General features: G+C 42.9%; 2 protein-coding genes and 1 pseudogene across 2 annotated transcripts; 2 read left to right on the top strand and 1 right to left on the bottom strand.

The window, feature by feature from the left end:
• Positions 1-3,789: 3,789 nt before the first annotated feature.
• LOC141021615 (uncharacterized) lies at positions 3,790-5,484 on the bottom strand. Its single transcript, XM_073497456.1, has 6 exons — positions 5,424-5,484; positions 5,268-5,324; positions 5,110-5,162; positions 4,571-4,995; positions 4,142-4,437; positions 3,790-3,965 (listed from the first exon to the last, which is right to left on the bottom strand). The coding sequence occupies exons 1-6, from the start codon at positions 5,482-5,484 to the stop codon at positions 3,790-3,792; spliced, it is 1,068 nt and encodes a 355-aa protein (XP_073353557.1).
• Positions 5,485-11,083: 5,599 nt separating this feature from the next.
• On the top strand, positions 11,084-11,974 carry LOC109742625 (oxalate oxidase GF-2.8-like; annotated as a pseudogene).
• A 3,561-nt stretch (positions 11,975-15,535) lies between these two features.
• Positions 15,536-16,565, top strand: LOC109742620 (oxalate oxidase GF-2.8-like). Its single transcript, XM_020301720.4, has one exon. The coding sequence runs from the start codon at positions 15,623-15,625 to the stop codon at positions 16,295-16,297; it is 675 nt and encodes a 224-aa protein (XP_020157309.1). The 5' UTR covers positions 15,536-15,622; the 3' UTR covers positions 16,298-16,565.
• Positions 16,566-18,702: the final 2,137 nt, after the last annotated feature.

Here is an 18,702-nt window from a genome sequence, read left to right as displayed (position 1 = left end):
AGTGAGTTGAGCTAGGTTTAGGGTTAGGGTTTCAGATTTGGGGTTTCTTGATTTGGTTGATTTAGGTAGGTTTTGATTTGGCCATTGTCCTTGTACGAGCTTCTGCATGTCCCTTTCAGCCTTGACGATCCAGATTACAAGGGGCTTGAGCTGGATTTGATGTCCCCATGTGAGAAGCACGGCATGGCATCTGAGAGGCTTGTTGCCTTTGAAGGAACAGACACAAGCAACAGGTTTTTAGCATGTGCACAGCCGGTATGAATTGTAGGCATAGTGGGTTTTTCTCTTAGTTTGTCAGTGGCATATTGAACTGGAGTACAATGGCATAGTCATTTTGGTTCATAGTTGTACTAGAGTAGCTTATTTAGGTCAAGCATGAGTACAGTGCTTTATTTAGAATAATGGATCAGCCACTATTTTCTTGTTGATTTAAAAATGGAGTAAATGAATAAGAACCATTTTCATACTGACCATATATTTTGCTTGCTGTGAGCATTTTTGAACTGGACATATGTTTAAAAATGGTTGAACACTCCTTGATATGAACAACTTATCCTGATCTAGGCATCTTATATTACTCAAAGATTTTAAACTGTTGATATGGAGTAGCATACAGATTTTGCACTAAACATGGAAATCTGATAACCCTGAAGCCAAGTGATGATCAATCAAAATGAAGCTCATTGTTTCCCCATTATAAATCAGTATTCCATTTATAAATCAACTATGGCTTGGAGTACCAGTTGCGGAGTTCAGATTCATTAGTTTTTCAGAGTACAAGTTGCTGAAAATACTGAAATGGAAACTAGAGTAATTACCACTAGAGTAACTAACCTACTTAGTCAGCTACTCAAGTGGCTGCTCCTCCTGTGAAATGTAGTGTTCTTCTTGTTCTGATGCTAAATGTAGCTATTCTTGTTGTTCTTTCAGTGATCTTGCTCTTACTCTCTTCTGTAATTACTTGGTGTATGAACTCTATTGGTGTTGTTGTTTTTTTCCAGGAAGGTAACAATTGTGGCTTTGTTGAATGGGTTGATCACCAGTGGCCCCCAACAATGCAGAATGCATTGTTGAAGCTGTGGGCAATGGTTTAAGATGCCAAAAGTTTTAGGGTCAATGATAATCTTGAAAGTGCTTTAGCTATTCATAATCTGACAGAAGAGAAGAACAAGCTAGAGGCCAACTATGACAAGTTAGTCCAAGATGTGCATAAACTTATGAATTTCCAGAAGGAAAGGGTGATTGATTTCAGTTATCTGTAGTCTAACCTTACATATTAGCAGGAGGTAAGAAAAGAACTGATTGATGATATGAAGGCACAAATGGCAACTGAGATGGCAAAGAAAGATGCAGAGACCCAAAAGCTTCAGAAGTATGAACTGCTAGTTAACCTGACAAGAGCTCAAGCAACAGTCATTCAAAACTTGAAGTTGAACAATATGAAAGAGAAGCAAGTGCTGATTGATGCTAGGATGAATTTGGAGCTGAAGAATGGAGAGCTAACAAAGTGTCAGGAGAAGCTCACCCAAGAGAAGCTAGAGTTGAAGCTTCAGGTTGTTGATCTGCTCAAGGGAAAGGAAAAGCATATTCAAGAGAAGTGCCAGTTAGAGCTTCAGAATGCTAAGCTCATGATGGGAAATGAAAAGCTGAAGGAGAAGTTCAAGGGGATTCAGGCCATCTTGGAGAGCTGAAGAAGATGAAAATGAGATTAGTGGCATTGCTGACCTTTTGGGAATGATGGTTGCGTAATGACCTGGCATCTAGGAACTATGGTTGTGTATTGTATGCTTGTACTAATTGTGAACTATGGCTGTGTATGTATGTAGTAGTTATGCTATTCATCCTTTTGTGAGAAAAGGATGAACTATGCATTTGAACTTGAACTCCTCTATGTATTGTAACAATGGTTATGTATGGCTATAATCAGTTGAACTCCAGTAACTAATGTGTGCTATGATTGCTAGACATGGATCAGTTTCTTATTTTTTAGTGCCATGTCTGAATAAATTTTATACGATTGCTAGACATGGATCAGCCTTGAATACATTATGTTGATGGATATGCTGATTATGAAGATGGATATGTTAATGATGATACATTATGACAATGTTGAAGCAAAACACTCATGTCATACAAAATAAAAGAGGATCAAGACTGACTCAATCTCATTGCATCAGAAGATAACTTCGCTAATCCATTACACATTAAGCAAGAGCATACAAAAGACAACTTGACTTAAACTAAACCAAGAACTTAACTTGGCTACAACTTAACTTGTCCAGTACAAATTCAACTAAACCAGACAGTACATTGCATTTAGATTGGCTGCAACTAAACCAACTAACTTAAGATCTTGCCTGCAACTAAGCCAAGCACAAATATAGTGAAAAGAAACATCACATTATGAAATTTGGCCCTAATCCCAGCAATCTCTGCATTCTTCTCTCTCAATTGAGCTTGCAGAGACAGAACCATGGCCTCCCTTGTGCCTTGATCTTCACTGGGAGCTAGCATTGCAAATTGATCTTCAGATCGAGCAACAGTTGCACCTTTAAGCCTCCAGACTTCATGACACAGATCCCCAATGAGCTCATTCCAAAATTTGGGCAATGGATCATCATGCCAGTCCACAAATCCACAGCCACTGTGTTACTAAGATGCACAAACAAATTTCCAAATATATATCATTTCACATAAGAGAAGAAAAACGAGAATAATCCTATTGCACAGAAGAAAAAGGAAGAAAATTAGGCCAAAAACCACACTCACCATAGCATCCACGCAACTATAGTACCTCCTACCAGGGTTCAGCCTGCTCCAGGAGATCCATCTTGGCGCCTTCCTCGGAGGTTTGCGGTGGCACATCACCGGAGGCTCGTACGCCATTGGGTTCTCGCGGTAGCGCACCGGCGAGCGTGTCTCCTCCCCCTCCTTCCTGCAGCTCAACGGAATCCGCGAGCGGACCCGACACTGGACGACCACGACATCTCCCTCTCCGCCACCGGCCCCAGTCACCGCCTCCACGCTCAGATCTCTCCTCTGCTGCGCTCCGGATTGACACCGCATTGACGAACCCTAGTTTCGTTCCCCACTCGCTCGATACAAGCTTGTGCTGTCCCATTAATAGTAGGAGAGGTATCGGTCCCACCTGTCAGAATCCCCAAATGTGGTATTGCATGGTAATGTGATGCCCCAATGTTGGTACTGACATGCAACAAGTAGCACAAGTCTTGATACTGACATGCAACAAGTATTCCCAAATGTGGTACTGCTTTGCAATTAACTGTACTGGATTGTACTAAACAAACAACCATAATTCACAAATAACACCACATCAACAGGCACTGGCAACACCATATATGCTTGTACATAATCATCAACATACGAGTTTCACTTTGTAGCATTACATAATCATCAACAACAAGACAGGCAAACTTTGTAGCATTACATAATCATCAACATATGCATCCAAAATATACATCAACTAGAGTACTCCATCAACTAACATCAACATCAAGTTCAGTCAAGTCATTTGAGCATCATTTTGTAGCATAACAGCATTCAAGCATGAACCAAAATAACACCACATCAGTTCAACATTACATGGCACCTCTTCCTCTGCTAGAAGTGAAGTAGGACATCCATCCAGTGTGTGTACCATCAGTAGGAATATCAACATAAGTTGAGGCAGCATATTGCCTGGGGGCAGTGAATGGCCTTGGAACACCTCTTCCAGCTCCTCCTCTGCCATCTCCTCCTCTGCCAGCTCCTCTTCCAGCTCCTCCTCTGTCAGCTCCTCCTCTGCCAGCTCCTCCTCTTCCAGATGGTGGTCATGTAGTAGAAGTAGCAGCAGCTCTTCCTTGTCTTGATGGTGGTGTAGGAGTAGAAGCAGCAGCTCTTGCCTGTCTTGCTGTTGGTGTAGGAGAAGGACCAGTAGCTCTTGGCCGTGAGTTGCTTCGAGTAGCCTTGCAAAGAAAAGGAAAATGGTTAATAATACTAGAAAGAAATGTACAAGAAAGGAAACATTAGTATATTTCAAGGTGAAAAATTATTACCACATGTTTATTCTTCCTCAAAGCTAGCTCAGGCTTCAACTGTTTAAGACGGTTTGTGTACCTATGTCCTTGGAAACCACAATTGCCACATGTTATGGTCCCCATTCTTGAACTGTCTTTTGTCTTTGGTACTTCAAATTTGCCCTTGATCCTCTTTTCTTTCTTTCTTCCTCTCTTGACTTTGAATGCAGGTGGTTCTATGTCTGGACCAGGGGCCCTTGTCCAATCATGCTCTCCAGGCACAGGAAAGATCATTGGTTCATAAGCTGCAACATAAAAATCTTTCTTGAAGAATTTGCTGACATAATCCTGTGGTTTCCTTTTAGCCTTGTTTATTGCAGAGATGGCATGGTTGCATGGTATGGCACTAAGGCCCCACTTCCTGCATCCACAAGTCTCAAGTTCCAGGTTGACAGCACGTGTTTGCTGCCCACTTGTAACTTGCCATAAGTTGACCCCGGCTTGTATTGGCTTGCAGTATCTGGCCCTCTCCTTCTCAACCTCTAGCTTCTCACTGTAATGAGGTGTTATTTCCCATCTTGCTGCCTTTCCACTCTCTGTTCCTGTGCCACCTCACCATCTGCTTATCTTTTATCCCATCACACATTGTCCTTATAGGTTTTCTCCTAACATCTAGAATGTACTTGTTGAACACCTCAGACAAGTTGTTCACTACCAAGTCAGTCTTGCAGTTTGTGTAAAATCCATGCCTTGCCCATGTTTTTTTTGGTATTGCAGGAAGCCACTCCCAAGCTTCCTCACTTTCAGCTCTAAGACCATTCATTGCAATATTAAATTTATGTTCATTGTAGGCATAGCTAGCATTATCCATGAACTTCTTAAGATCTTCACCCCTAAACCCAGCATTTTGGAAATTTGCATATAAATGTCTAAGGCAGAATCTTTGGTTGCAATTTGGAAACACAGCATTCAGTAACCCCTGACACAAACAATTTAACAAGTCTAAGCTACAAGCTAAAGAAATATGCACCAATGAAACTCTATGCTACTGTAAACACTTGTGCAAAACAGAATGAAATATGCAAACACATACCTTTTGTCTATCTGACATTATAGTATAAGGTCCAAACTGCCCCACTTCTCCCCCTAGGCAAATTTTGAGTTTGTGTAGAAACCAACACCAACTAGGTGTATCCTCTTGTCCAACTATGCCAAATGCCAGTGGATATATGTTGTTGTTGCCATCTCTACCAGTGGCAGCAAGGAGTTGAGCACCTGTAGTGAGCTTAATGAAGCATCCATTAACACCTGCATAATCAACATTTCCAAACATTAAATACATTTAAGTGAGATGCAATATGGAGTACTCTACAATATGTAAATGTTGCACAAGGTTCAGGAACTAACCAATGAATGGCCTGCACCCCTTGAGAAACCCCTCCCTTGCTCCATTCATGCAAAAGAACATGGCATGAAATCTTGGGCCTGGGTGGGGTATTTTTGCAGTTGCTACTGGAGTAACAGTAGTGATTATTACTCTACTCCCAGGTTTGTGTCCATGACAGCCTGAGCATAGTCTTTAAGCCTAGGATATTGCTTCTTGTGATCTCCTAACATAGCTTCAATAGCTATGTTCTTTGCCCTATATGCCATACACTTGGGCACATCTACACCATATTTTTCCATGCATGCATCAATTATAGTCTGAATACCAGTAGATATATCAGATCTGAAGAGATGCTCATATTTCTGTGCTAGCCACTTAGCACTAACCTTGGTGGTCTCAGTAGTACTAGGGCAAGTGTGCTCTAGTCTCATCTTCTTAATTACAAAGGTTTTCTCCCCTTTTATAACTGCTGCCACCATAAAGAACTGGCATTGTTTATCTGTACACTCAACAATTATCCTCTGATCTGAATTCCTGTGATACTTGAAATTCCTGGCCTGAGTGATGTGCAAATTCAACAAAGCATCTCTGAATTGATGTTGATCCCTAAAACACAACTTTAGACATAGTTGTTCATGTGGTTGCTCCATTTTCTCATTGTACCACTTCCTAGCAGGCCTTTTCTTTGCCCTACTCTTCCTTTTCTTTGGTAGGACAAATGAGAGTGGCTCAAAACCATCAGCATCACTCTTCCTCAACAACCCCTTCTCTTCTTCATCTGATGATGGTCTGAAATCAGGTTCAACCTCTGGTAGCTTACTGGAATGTGACCTAGTTGTTGGTCCTCTTCTAACTGGCAGCTTCTGCTTCTTTACAGGTACAACTATATTTTGTTGTTCTTCTTCAAAAGTCATATCTTCCTCTACCTCAAATGGGTCCTTAACTTCAGTGTCACCCTCATAATGCAGCACTTGTTCCTCCTCTGATTGCTCATCATCTGATTCTTCCTCTTGTACTTCTAGCTCTCTCTGTCTCTTCCACCTCTACATCTTCATCATCACACATATAATTAGGGTCACTTCCAATTTGACCATCCTCATCAGAGGCACAAGCATCATTGTCCTCATATACCTCATATCCTTGATATCCCTCTTCTTCTTCTTCCAAAACAGCTTTCAACTTGGCATTTGCATTCTTGCTTTCTTGTGTGCAACCACCGGGAGGATGAGGTGTGCTAGAGCTGCTACATTGACTCTCAAAAACTACTCCTTGCTGATCAACAGCTAAGACAGGAGGCTCACTCATATCATAAACAACAGGCTCTTGGTACACAACAGTGGACAAATCTGGCCTTTCACATTGCTGCATCTCAAAATCTCTATCAGGGGGTGGACAAGCCCTAACTAGCAAATTAAGCACCAATTTGTCCTGGATCTTCCTCTTTATCATCTGTAATCCTGCATTACTGTCTACCAAATCCAGCCCTTCTCTCCTAAAGTTGGATTTTCAATGTGATACAAACAATCATATGCATTAAATCCTTGGGTTTCCATCACTGCAACCAAATTCAGAAAAGTAATATCTGGACTACACAGCTTCATCTCCAATGGTTCTCTTGCATCAAAATGGATCCTTACTTGCCAAATGTCTTCATCCAAACTATAGAACAAATTAAATTTCATGTATTCATTACCATAACTCTGAATTTGGAGAGCAACAGTACAGTACAGGAAAATTTGAAGTAACTTTTCTGTAAGTCTCAAATTTACTATTACTATTACAGATGACAGAACATGAATCAATGTAGTTTCCTATTTCAGCACAATAGCAAATTCAAGGAAAAACACAAGGACAGAATACTTCAATTAGTCAAACCCTAATCCCAAATTGTTACTGTAATTGAACTAATTTGATAGCGCACTACACTAGGTTACTAGGTAACTGTAATTGTCCTAGACTACTCACTTTAATTGGACAAACCCTAATCCCCAACTGGATAAAGCAGAAGATGAACAAACCCTAAAAATCCCCAATTTGATAAATCAGAGGAGGAGGAGGAGAAGGATACTTACAGCACGCCGCCAAGTCCATGCGTCAACTCATGGCTGCTGGTAGGGTTCGCCACCCATAGTTGCGCCAACTGCAACAGCTGCTCCATGGAGCGTAACATCGACTCCTCCTCGTCGTCGGTCGAGTACGCGGAGCTGGAGTCGTCGCCGCCGTCGCCGTCGACGCCAGCTGGGCCTCTAAGCCAGAATGGTAGGTCACCGCCGCCGTCGACGCCCTCGCCGTCGCCTGCCGGAGTCGCCGACGCCATGGACTAGGGTTTGAGTCGAGGAGGAGGAGGGGAGGGGCATGGTGCGGTGGGGGACGAACCGGTGCGACCGGACCGGGGGTTGAGGGCGGCTCGTCCTAGTCAGCGCGCGGGCACACGCCGATTGGCCAGCGTGGCACCTGAAGGGTGGGCCCGAGTTGTCGGATATAGCGTCAATACGTATAAAACAAAGTTTTAGTCTTATTTGCAACAACCTAGAACAATGTTGTACTGACACGCAAAAATTAGGAATCGTGATACCAATCTGCATGTGATGCCTCAGTTGTGGTACTTCTGTGCAATTAACTCGTCTTCACCGCATGCATATGCCGCATGTGGGAACACTGGAAGCAGAGTTAATGGGAAGGATAGAGTATATTATTGATATTATTGGCGTCGAGATCTCACCTTGTGATGAAAATAGAGATGGCCCGAGATCAGAAGTCAAGCCATACCGGGCTGCTAAGGAAATGGACCTGCAAACGGATACAACAAGGAGGTGTATCTCAATGGAGTATTGCGCTTGGAAACAGATGTCCACAAGATTCGTGTACACATCGATCATCTTGATTTTGTCTAGGCTTCGGAAATTCAGGCAGAAATGGCAGGGTAGAAGGATAAGCACACTATTAGTAACCACCAGTCCACCACAAGTACTCATGCAAAAATATCATATTATTACTCATACAAAAATGTCACATCAGTACCCACAACTATTATTAATTCATATTCCCTCCGTTTCAAAATATTGAAGATACTGTATTTTTTTAAAAGATTAAGAAGTTTGACTTATAGAAAAATCAATACACCATATTTTTTAGCTTTCGAAAAAAAGATTGATACACCTTTTAGAAAATAACAAAATAAACTTTTTCAAAGATTAAGAAGTTTGAGTTTTCAAAAGCCCAATACACTTGTACTCCCTCTATAAACTAATATCAGAGCATTTAGATTATTAAAGTAGTGATCTAAACGCTCTTATATTAATTTACGGAAGGAGTATTTTGGGAGTCACGCAAAAATATCAGTTCTAGCAATCTTTTTGCAGATATTATAAATATTTGGTTGGTGTTTTATGAAGATTAAGAGTGGTCCTTGGAGAGGTGGGTAATATGTTCAAAAAATGGAAGGTGGGAAGGATAAGTGGGCGTGTAAGCGTGCAACGATTCTAGTCTACTAAAGGCTAGAATTGTGGAACTTCAAGAATGGCGAAGTCAGCAATGACTTCACTATCGACATGGTCATTGGTGGGATAGATATACAACCACATGGTCATTGGTGGGATAGATATACAACCACATGTTGGTTCTAGGGTGTAAGAAGAGACTGAGATAGCTCGACGGACCAGGGTGTGAGTCAGTTTTGTTTAAAGGATGAGAATTGTATCAGTGCTAACCATTGGTGTTTGAAACAATAGCAATGTGTAGCCTAAAATTTGAAATTTGTAAACAGGAAACTGTGTTCTAAATTTTAGCATGATCAGCGCATTTGTTAAACAACAAACGTAATGGTGTTTAGGTTTGATGTGTAAAAGCCATGGGCAATGGCAGTGTAAAGTTTAGTTATTAGCGATTTTGCGAGTAAAATGCAGTCTAGCCTACATGGCATATACTCCCTCTATCATTGTTTGTAAGGCATTGTAGTATTTTGGGTCGAACTTTGGCGAGAAGCGGGAAGGCCTTGATCGGTGATGCATGATTGACGGGTCGGTGACATGCGGGTCGGTGACATGCGGGTCGGATGCTTGCTAGGACGCGAACCGGGGGAGGGGCCGGGTACTCCGGTGCGCTGGATGGATCGAACACGGTCAGAAAGTCTGACCTGCAACACAATAGGCTCCTTGATTGTCACTGACAAGCATGTTTTCGTTGCTTCGCTGGCGTCTCGCGAATATTTAAACTGTGTAGAGATGTCGATGTGCCATTGATTTGCTCACTCATCAGGCACATACTTACTTTTTTTTTACAGGTGAGGCACATACATACTTCCTTCGTAAACTAATATAAGAGCGTTTAGATTACTATTTTAGTGATCTAAGGCCCCTTTCAATGCTCCATCTTGTACATGTGCTAAGCCTTTCATGTAGGCATAAAATTTGATGTGGCAAGTTATTTAAGAGAAGAGAGATGGGTGTGGTGACCCAGAAAGAAACAATGCTAAGCGCGTAAACCTAGGCAAAACATTTAAATGAAGGAAGCCCACCAATACATGAAGAGTTTTAGTTGCTAAATCATTAAATGAAGCAAGCTTAGCTACCACACACTAAGCACCTATACATTGAGAAGTATAGTTGCTAAACTATTTAATGTGCTTAACACCTCATCTAAGCACCGATGCATTGGCAGCAGCCTAAACGCTTTTATATTAGTTTACGAGGGAGTACTATAGTAGCCAATGAGAATCCGTTCTCTGCTCGAACGTGCTATTATTGGCAAGTCGTCGATCGATCGCAGCCACGAAGAAGAGAAACAAAACAGAAACTATTTGAGACCGGAGAAGCTTCCCATCTCTGACCATCATGCTACACGCTAAACGTTAGCATGGAGACGTCCCTTCAGCGAGTACACAACTGCAGATAAACCGGCGACCACACAACGGCTGCCTTGCCGATCCAATAGCTTGCAACACGTTTCTCCGGCGAGACCAATTAGCACGGTTGAAATTAATGGCAACACACGTCGCACTCGCCCAAGTCCAACGACAGAAAAAGTGGGTGGATACAGCCGATCGAGAAATGCAAAATTAACCTACGTATGTACTTGCAGAATGAGGAGAAATACTAACTTTATACTAAACCAACAACAAGTAATATAGATCGGAGGGAGTGCCAAAAGGCCTTCAACAGCATAATGGTGGATTGATCATCACATCAACGGAGCAAAGGACTTGGTGGTCGAAGACACTAGCATTTCACCGTCAGCACGCCGGCCCCTGAACTTCATAAGCCTAGACGAAATCCATATGATTGACAAGTAGAGGTGTGCACGAATATTATGAACCCGCCGTTTCCAAGCGCAATACTCTCCTGGTTAGAAACACCTCCTGGTTGTCCTGTTTAGAAACACCTCCTGGTTGTCCTGTTCGTTGGTCCCATTTCCTTAGCAGCCGGCAGTGGCCTTGACTCTCACCTTGCCCCCATCTTCATTTTCATCACAAGCTAGCTCATCCCGACTCTGACCCTGAGCATCTCCATTTTCATCACAAGGTGAGATCTCCACGCAAGTAATACTACCATATGTTTAATAAACTCTTGCCTCATGTGTCCATTTGCACATGCATGCGGTGACGACATGCATAGTTTGATTAGCTCCATGCATTCGTTGCATGAACCGATTCCCTATGTAAAGGGCTCCATATGCCTCACTACTCACTCATCCACCACAGCTTAGCAGCAACCACCAGTGCCTTACACACTCTCGATCAACAAACTCTAGCTGATCAGTTGCATAGCAAGCAATGGGGTGCTCCAAAACTCTAGTAGCTGGTCTGTTCGCAATGCTGTTACTAGCTCCAGCCGTCCTGGCCACTGACCCTGATCCTCTCCAGGACTTTTGCGTCGCTGACCTCACGGCAAGGCGGTCTCTGTGAACGGGCGCACGTGCAAGCCAATGTCGGAGGCCGGCGACGACTTCCTCTTCTCATCCAAGCTAGCCAAGGCCGGCAACACGTCCACCCCGAACGGCTCGGCCGTGACGGAGCTCGACGTGGCCGAGTGGCCTGGTATGAACACGCTGGGTGTGTCTATGAACCGCGTGGACTTTGCTCCCGGAGGCACCAACCCACCACACATCCACCCGCGTGCCACTGAGATCGGCATCGTGATGAAAGGTGAGCTCCTCGTGGGAATTCTCGGCAGCCTCGACTCCGGGAACAAGCTCTAATCCAGGGTGGTGCGTGCCGGAGAGACCTTCCTCATCCCACGCGGCCTCATGCACTTCCAGTTTAACGTCGGTAAGACCGAGGCCTCCATGGTCGTCTCCTTCAACAGCCAGAACCCTGGCATCGTATTTGTGCCGCTCACGCTCTTCGGCTCCAACCCGCCCATCCCGACGCCGGTGCTCACCCAGGCGCTCCGGGTGGAGGCCGGGGTCGTGGAACTTCTCAAGTCCAAGTTTGCCGCTGGGTTTTAATTCCCGGGAGCCTTCCCTGAAATGCTCAATAATTTAATATATGCATGTTCCTTCTGGTTAAGCTCGCGTGCAGTTGTAACAAGATTGAATAAGTTAGCCTCGTGGTTCAGTCTTCAGAGCCAATACGAGGAATTGAAATGTACTGCTTTTTATTGTCTTCGTTGTTCTTTTCATTGAACGGAATATATAATATCATTGTTTTATATTTGTTCGATTACCCTTTTATAAGTTAGACATGCTCTCGACTCTACATCAAAAAGGGAAAGGTATCGGTACGGAGTAACGTCAACTGTGGATATAGACTAGGCTGAGGAACAAAGTCTTAAAGTATTTATCAAGACTACTACGGCGTGGTGAGCACTGCCCAAATCATTCAAAAAACATGTCCTCAAGTTACGGGCAGAATGCAAAATGTACCAGTCAATGCCTTCTTGCAATCTCCAAAATGTACAAAAGGAACATGAGAATGGTTTTTCGACCATGCAGGGGATATCCTGTACATGGATCCACTATCCGTTTTTGCTTTGAGATTTGTGCTATTTTTTTGTTAATGCCAAATTTTATCTTGTTTCCTAATGTTTTTTTTTTGTTTCAATGTGTATCATCATATTTCAGTATGTACCAATAATAAAATGCACTTGTTTTAAATCAGATTTTTTGATAAATGATGATACACAACAAACCACTAGGATGCACTTTTAAACGAGAGGAAAAAATCTTGTAACTCTTCGAAGAAAGATATATTTTAAGTTTTAACACCAACCAAAAAAGTAGCATGAAACTCAAAGCAATCACTGATTGTGGATTCATGCATGGTAGAATATCATTTCCCCAAAAAGCATGCTCGCAAGTTATTGGCCGGCATTGTAAATGTATTGGTTCAAGCTTTGTGCACACATATGTAAATGTATCCACATCTTCTTTTTACTGTTCCATATTGCAATATCCCAATTTCCTGGACAAGCCACAGGGGGCAGAGGGGTTTTCTGCACGTTTTGACAAGATTTGATGGATTATTATCAAGGACGCGGTTATGGTGGCAATGCAACAGATTGCTCGTGGTAATGGTAGGAATTTTCATTCTCTCAACAAGACCTTCATTGCTCTCCTTACTAAGAAAGATGGGGCGACCGATATTGTGGACTTTCGTTCCATTAATCTACTTCATGGGATCCCCAAGATCTTCTCCGAGGCCCTTGCGCTTCGTTTGGGCACTATTTTGGATCATCTCATTGCCAACAAACATAGCACTTTTATTCTAAGGCAGACAATTCAAGATGATTTCATGTTGGTTAGAAAATCTATCAAGTTATTCCATCAGAGGAAGATTCCTATGGTATTACTGAAGTTCAATGTCACGAGGGCTTTCAACAATGTTTCGTGGCCATTATTGCTGAATGTGATGTAGATTCGTGGCTTTGGGGTGAGGTGATGCTCTTGGATTTTGTCTATACTTTCTTCGGCCAGCACGAGAGTTTTGATCAATGGACACCAGAGCAACATAATTTGGCATGCGCGTGGGTTCAGCCGGGGTGAGCCATGGTCGCCTCTCCTTTTTTCTTTTGATTATGGATGTCGAACGCCATGGTGTTGAAATTTGAGAGTAGTGACATATTGTGATATTGGCAGGTTTGGAACAGTAGGGTGTTCGGCATTGATTGTCTCTTTTCGCTGATGATGCGTTTATGCTTATCAAGCCTTTACCAAATGTGTGTTTAAACGTGCAACGAGAATTGTGGAGCTTCAAGAATGGCGATGTCATCAAGGACTACGCTATCGACGCGGTCATTGGTGGAAGAGAAATACAACCACATGTTGGTTTCAGGGTGTAAGAAGAGATTGAGATAGCTCGATGTACCAGGGCGTGAGTCAGTTTTGTTTAAATGATGAGAATTATATCCGTGCTAACCATTGGTGTTTGAAACAATAGCAATGTGTAGCCTAAAATTTGAAATTTGTAAACAGGAAACTGTGTTATAAATTTTAGCATGATCGGCGCATTTGCGAAACAACAAACGTAATGGCGTTTAGGTTCGATGTGTAAAAGCCATGGGCAATGGGCAATGGCAGTGTAAAGTTTAGTTTTTAGTGATCTTGCGAGTAAAATGCGGTCTAGCCTACATGACATATACTCCCTCTATCATGGTTTGTAAGGCATCGTAGTATTTTGGGTCGAACTTTGGCTAATAAAATAAAGAGTGAGTCAAATAAAAAAATCTTTCTTTTAAACACAATTTAACATTCCCGTCGATCCTGTATTAATTGACGCAGCCTCTATTACAATGTTCATATGCTAGTCAAAGTACGAGCTAGTAAAATTGTAACCTGGTGCCTTGCAACAGCACTCCCTAAAAATGTTGTTCCTTTCGAGTTGACACGGCACATGCAGGTCGGGTGCTTGCTGGGACGTGAACTGGGGGAGGGGCCAGCCGGCCGGGTACTCAGGAGACTCACTGACAACCATTTTTTCGTTGTTTGGCTGGCGTCTCGCGAATATTTAGGCTGGTCATAGTGGGGAGTAAATTATACCAGTGTCATGCATATGATACATGACATTGGTGTAAGTTACCATCTTCATAGTGCAAAGTAATATAGTAGTAGTGTCATATAGATTGTTTCATTTATTAGCTTGTAGACTCATCCTTTCTCAGAAAGTGCTATGTGACAGTAACATATTATGTTACTCTAAACACCTCTTTCCTTATTAACTATATGCCACATAAGCAAAAGTTTCTTGAAGTGCACTGTGTTACTACCTAAGTTACTCCCACTATGACTGGCCTTAAACTGTGTCGAGATATCGATCTGCCATTGATTTGCTCACTCATCAGGCTCGCACGTAGCCAATGAGAATCCGTTCCCTACTCGAACGTGCTATTATTGGCAAGTCGTCGATCGATCGCAGCCACCAAGAGGAGAAACAAAACAAAGAATTTGAGAGACCAGGTTCAGGTCAGGTTCACGGTAGGTGGGTACGCCGCGGCGAGAAGCCTCCCGTTTCTGATGTAGCGTCGCACTCGCCCAAGCCCAACGATGGACAGAACGGCCACGGCTAGCCGGTGGACAGCCGAGAAACGCAAAAATTGCATAATTAGTCAACCTACGTTCTTACTCTCAGAATGAAATCCTCGCACCGTGGTCACCTGTTTGCTGAGAAATAATGCCAAGGCCTTCAACAGCATAATGGTGGACTAATCATCACATCAACGGTTGCAGGATAGATCATCAACGGAGCAAAGGGCTTGGTGGTAGAAGACACTGGCATTTCACCATCAGCACGCCGGCCCCTGAAGGCCTGAACTTGATAAGCCTAGACGAAACCCATATGCATGAAGCATGATTGACGAGTAGAGGTGTGCACGAATATTATGAATCCGTTTCCAAGCGCAACAATCCATTGAGATACACCTCCTCCTTGTCTCTGTTCGTTGGTCCCATTTCCTTAGCAGCCGGCAGTGGCCTTGACTCTGACCCTGAGCACCTCCATTTTCATCACAAGCTCATCCTGAACCCGACGCAACTAATATACTATGTTTGATAAAGGCTCCGCCTTGCCTCGTGTGTCCATTTGCACATGCATGCAATGACGACGTGCACATGCATAGCTTAATTAGCTTAGCTCCATGCATGCGTTACGTGCACCGATTCCCTATATATATAAAGGACTCCATATGCCTCACCACTCACTCATCCACCACAGCTTAGCAGCAGCAACAACCAGTGCCTTAGACACTCTCAATCAACAAACTCTAGCTGATCAGTTGCATAGCAAGCAATGGGGTGCTCTAAAACCCTAGTAGCTGGCCTGTTCGCCATGCTGTTACTAGCTCCGGCCGTCTTGGCCACCGACCCAGACCCTCTCCAGGACTTCTGTGTCGCCGACCTCGATGGCAAGGCAGTCTCCGTGAACGGGCACACGTGCAAGCCCATGTCGGAAGCCGGCGACGACTTCCTCTTCTTGTCCAAGTTGGCCAAGGCCGGCAACACGTCCACCCCGAACGGCTCGGCTGTGACGGAGCTCGACGTGGCCGAGTGGCCCGCTACGAATACGCTGGGTGTGTCCATGAACCGTGTGGACTTTGCTCCCGGAGGCACCAACCCACCACACGTCCACCCACGTGCCACCGAGATTGGCATCGTGATGAAAGGTGAGCTCCTCGTGGGAATTCTCGGCAGCCTCGACTCCGGGAACAAGCTCTACTCTAGGGTGGTGCGTGCCGGAGTGACCTTCCTCATCCCACGCGGCCTCATGCACTTCCAGTTCAACGTCGGTAAGACCGAGGCCTCCATGGTCGTCTCCTTCAACAGCCAGTACCCCGGCATCGTCTTCGTGCCCCTCACGCTCTTCGGCTCCAACCCGCCCATCCCAACGCCGGTGCTCACCAAGGCACTCCGGGTTGAGGCCGGGGTCGTGAAACTTCTCAAGTCCAAGTTCGCCGCTGGGTTTTAATTTCTGGGAGCCTTCCTTGAAATGGTCAATATATAATTCCATATATGCATGCTAGCAAACTTTAATAATTCTCACCAGAAGACATGTATTCAAGTTTCAGGTTAATCTCTTGCATGCAGTTGTAATAATAAGATTGAATAAGTTAGCCTCATGGTTTAGCCTTCGATCAGAACCAATATGAGGAATTGAATGTACTACCTTTTATTGTCGTCTTTTTGTTCTTTCGATTGAACGGAATATATAATAAGTATTTTTGTATATTTGTCCGATTACCTTTTATAAGTCAAACATGTTCTATAGTTTACGTCACGACGGCATATGTTGAGCGATCTCGAAATCATTCAGAAAAAAATCTCTCAAAATTACGTGAATACATTGTCAGAATGCAAAATGTGCCATGCATTGTAGCAATCTCCAGAACGTGCATAAAACTTGAGAGTGTTTTTTCTACCATGCACGGAATATCCCGTACATGGATCCACCGTCCGTTGTTGCTTTGAGATTCATGCTACTTCTTTTTGTTCTAAAAATTATCTTGTTTCAAAATATTTCATTCTTTTTTTTTCTTCTTGTTACGACGTGTATCATCATCTTTCAGTCAAGTGGCTCACGGTCACGACGTATAGTTATATGGTGGACCTCCATGCTCACCCACAGTGGGGGAGGGGGGGGGGGGGGGGATTGTGTTGTTCAGGGCGATTTTAAATTGATGTTCGATTTTTTTTCATACATTTCTCGGATAACATCTCCCAAGGTACTTCATAACTTAAATATGATTCCTTTTCACTTTTAAATAGTAGGTACTTTTAAATATACTTGTAGTTCCAGTTTGAATTATATCCCTCCAATATTTATAAATTCATTTTAATGCCTAAAAATAGCAAACCAATCCAGAATGAGGCTTAATTTTGATATGGACTTTTAAAATTTGTATTTTCATTTTTACAAAAAAATCAGGAGCCTTCAGGATCAATATTTTCTATACATACGTACTTTGTATGGTGCCTTAACTCCCTATTTCAAGAAACAAATTCGGAGTATTACATAACAAGATCCAGAATGAAGGCATATAAGGAATAATAGTATAATATCAAGTTGGAATACAAATTTTAAGTTGAAATGATGAAGCCATAGTGAGTTTGACTTCAAACCTCATAATTCCACTTTGAAACATATGATGCTTCCCCGGAGATGCTTCGGTTGCTCGACAATGTACACCCCAAGTTTTGTGAAATTGATTCCAATTTTAAACACTACCCCTTGAGGTCATATCATGGTGCCATGCCATATTTCATATTTCATATTTCATTTACCTTTCTAGAATTAAATAAAACAAATAAATGCAACTAAGAGTTAGAATGTTACCAACTAAAACTTTTGAATTTTCCATACATCTCTTGGATTACACCTACGGCACTTAAGAAATTAAATATGACCTTTCTTCCAAATTGTAGGCATTGTTTTAATATACTTGTAGTTCAAATTTTAATTATATCAACCATAAAAATCACTTAGTGCCTAAAAATTAGCAAATTAATGCAAAATTTTGACATGAACTTCGAGATGTTGGAAGTTAAATGTAGGAAATGTTTGGAGCCTTCGGTGTCAAATTTTCAAGAAAAAGGACCTTAAGCCTAGCTCAAACAGTAAAATCTAAGAAGTTCTACGAGTGAGCGATATGTGGTGTGCTTGTTTTTTTCGAGAAGTATGTGGTGCTTGTCACTGGTAAAGATTTACCAATGACGAGTTACGCTTGTCATATACTTCCCTCACGGGACTTAATTTTTTCCCAAATCACATGTGCTAATCCCCAATCGAGCACGCTGACTCCGGTGCCGCCTACCGACTACCGCCACTAGCACCGCGCACCACATCTGCCTCCGCGTGCCCCCCGCACATGGCATGGTCTCCGCGCTCACTGCTGAATCATGTGTCCCTCCCCCTCCTTGGTCTCCACCCCCGCTGTCACTGCTCACCTCCGACGTCGGTTGATGCCTCGTCCCCAAGTTCAACCCGCCTTTGCCTCCTCGACCTCTTCTACTCCACCTTTGCCTCCTACTTCTCATGTTGGATGACACCACATTTCTCTACCTCGTCAACGGACACTCTCAGTGAGCTCATCATCTACTGCTCGTGCTTGCCCTGCTTAGGAGGTTCATGCATAGGTGCTTGTGTTGTGACATCGTCGTGGATGAATATGAGTAACATATCTCATATATTTATGTGTGTTCATGAATAACACCAGAATCGAGATGAATAATTGTGCGGCATCATGGATCAATATGCTTGTGGTATTGATATGTTTTAAATGAACCCATAAGATTATTACCTTTCATGCTTTAATATAACTAAATAAGTAAATATGCATAGTTTTATGATTTATTTGGACTAACAAATTAATGAAG

Source organism: Aegilops tauschii, chromosome 4 (assembly GCF_002575655.3).
Source record: "Aegilops tauschii subsp. strangulata cultivar AL8/78 chromosome 4, Aet v6.0, whole genome shotgun sequence".
Taxonomy (NCBI): Eukaryota; Viridiplantae; Streptophyta; class Magnoliopsida; order Poales; family Poaceae; genus Aegilops; species Aegilops tauschii.
The sequence above is the reverse complement of the archived record's forward strand: the minus strand, read 5'-3'. Positions and strand labels throughout refer to the sequence as shown.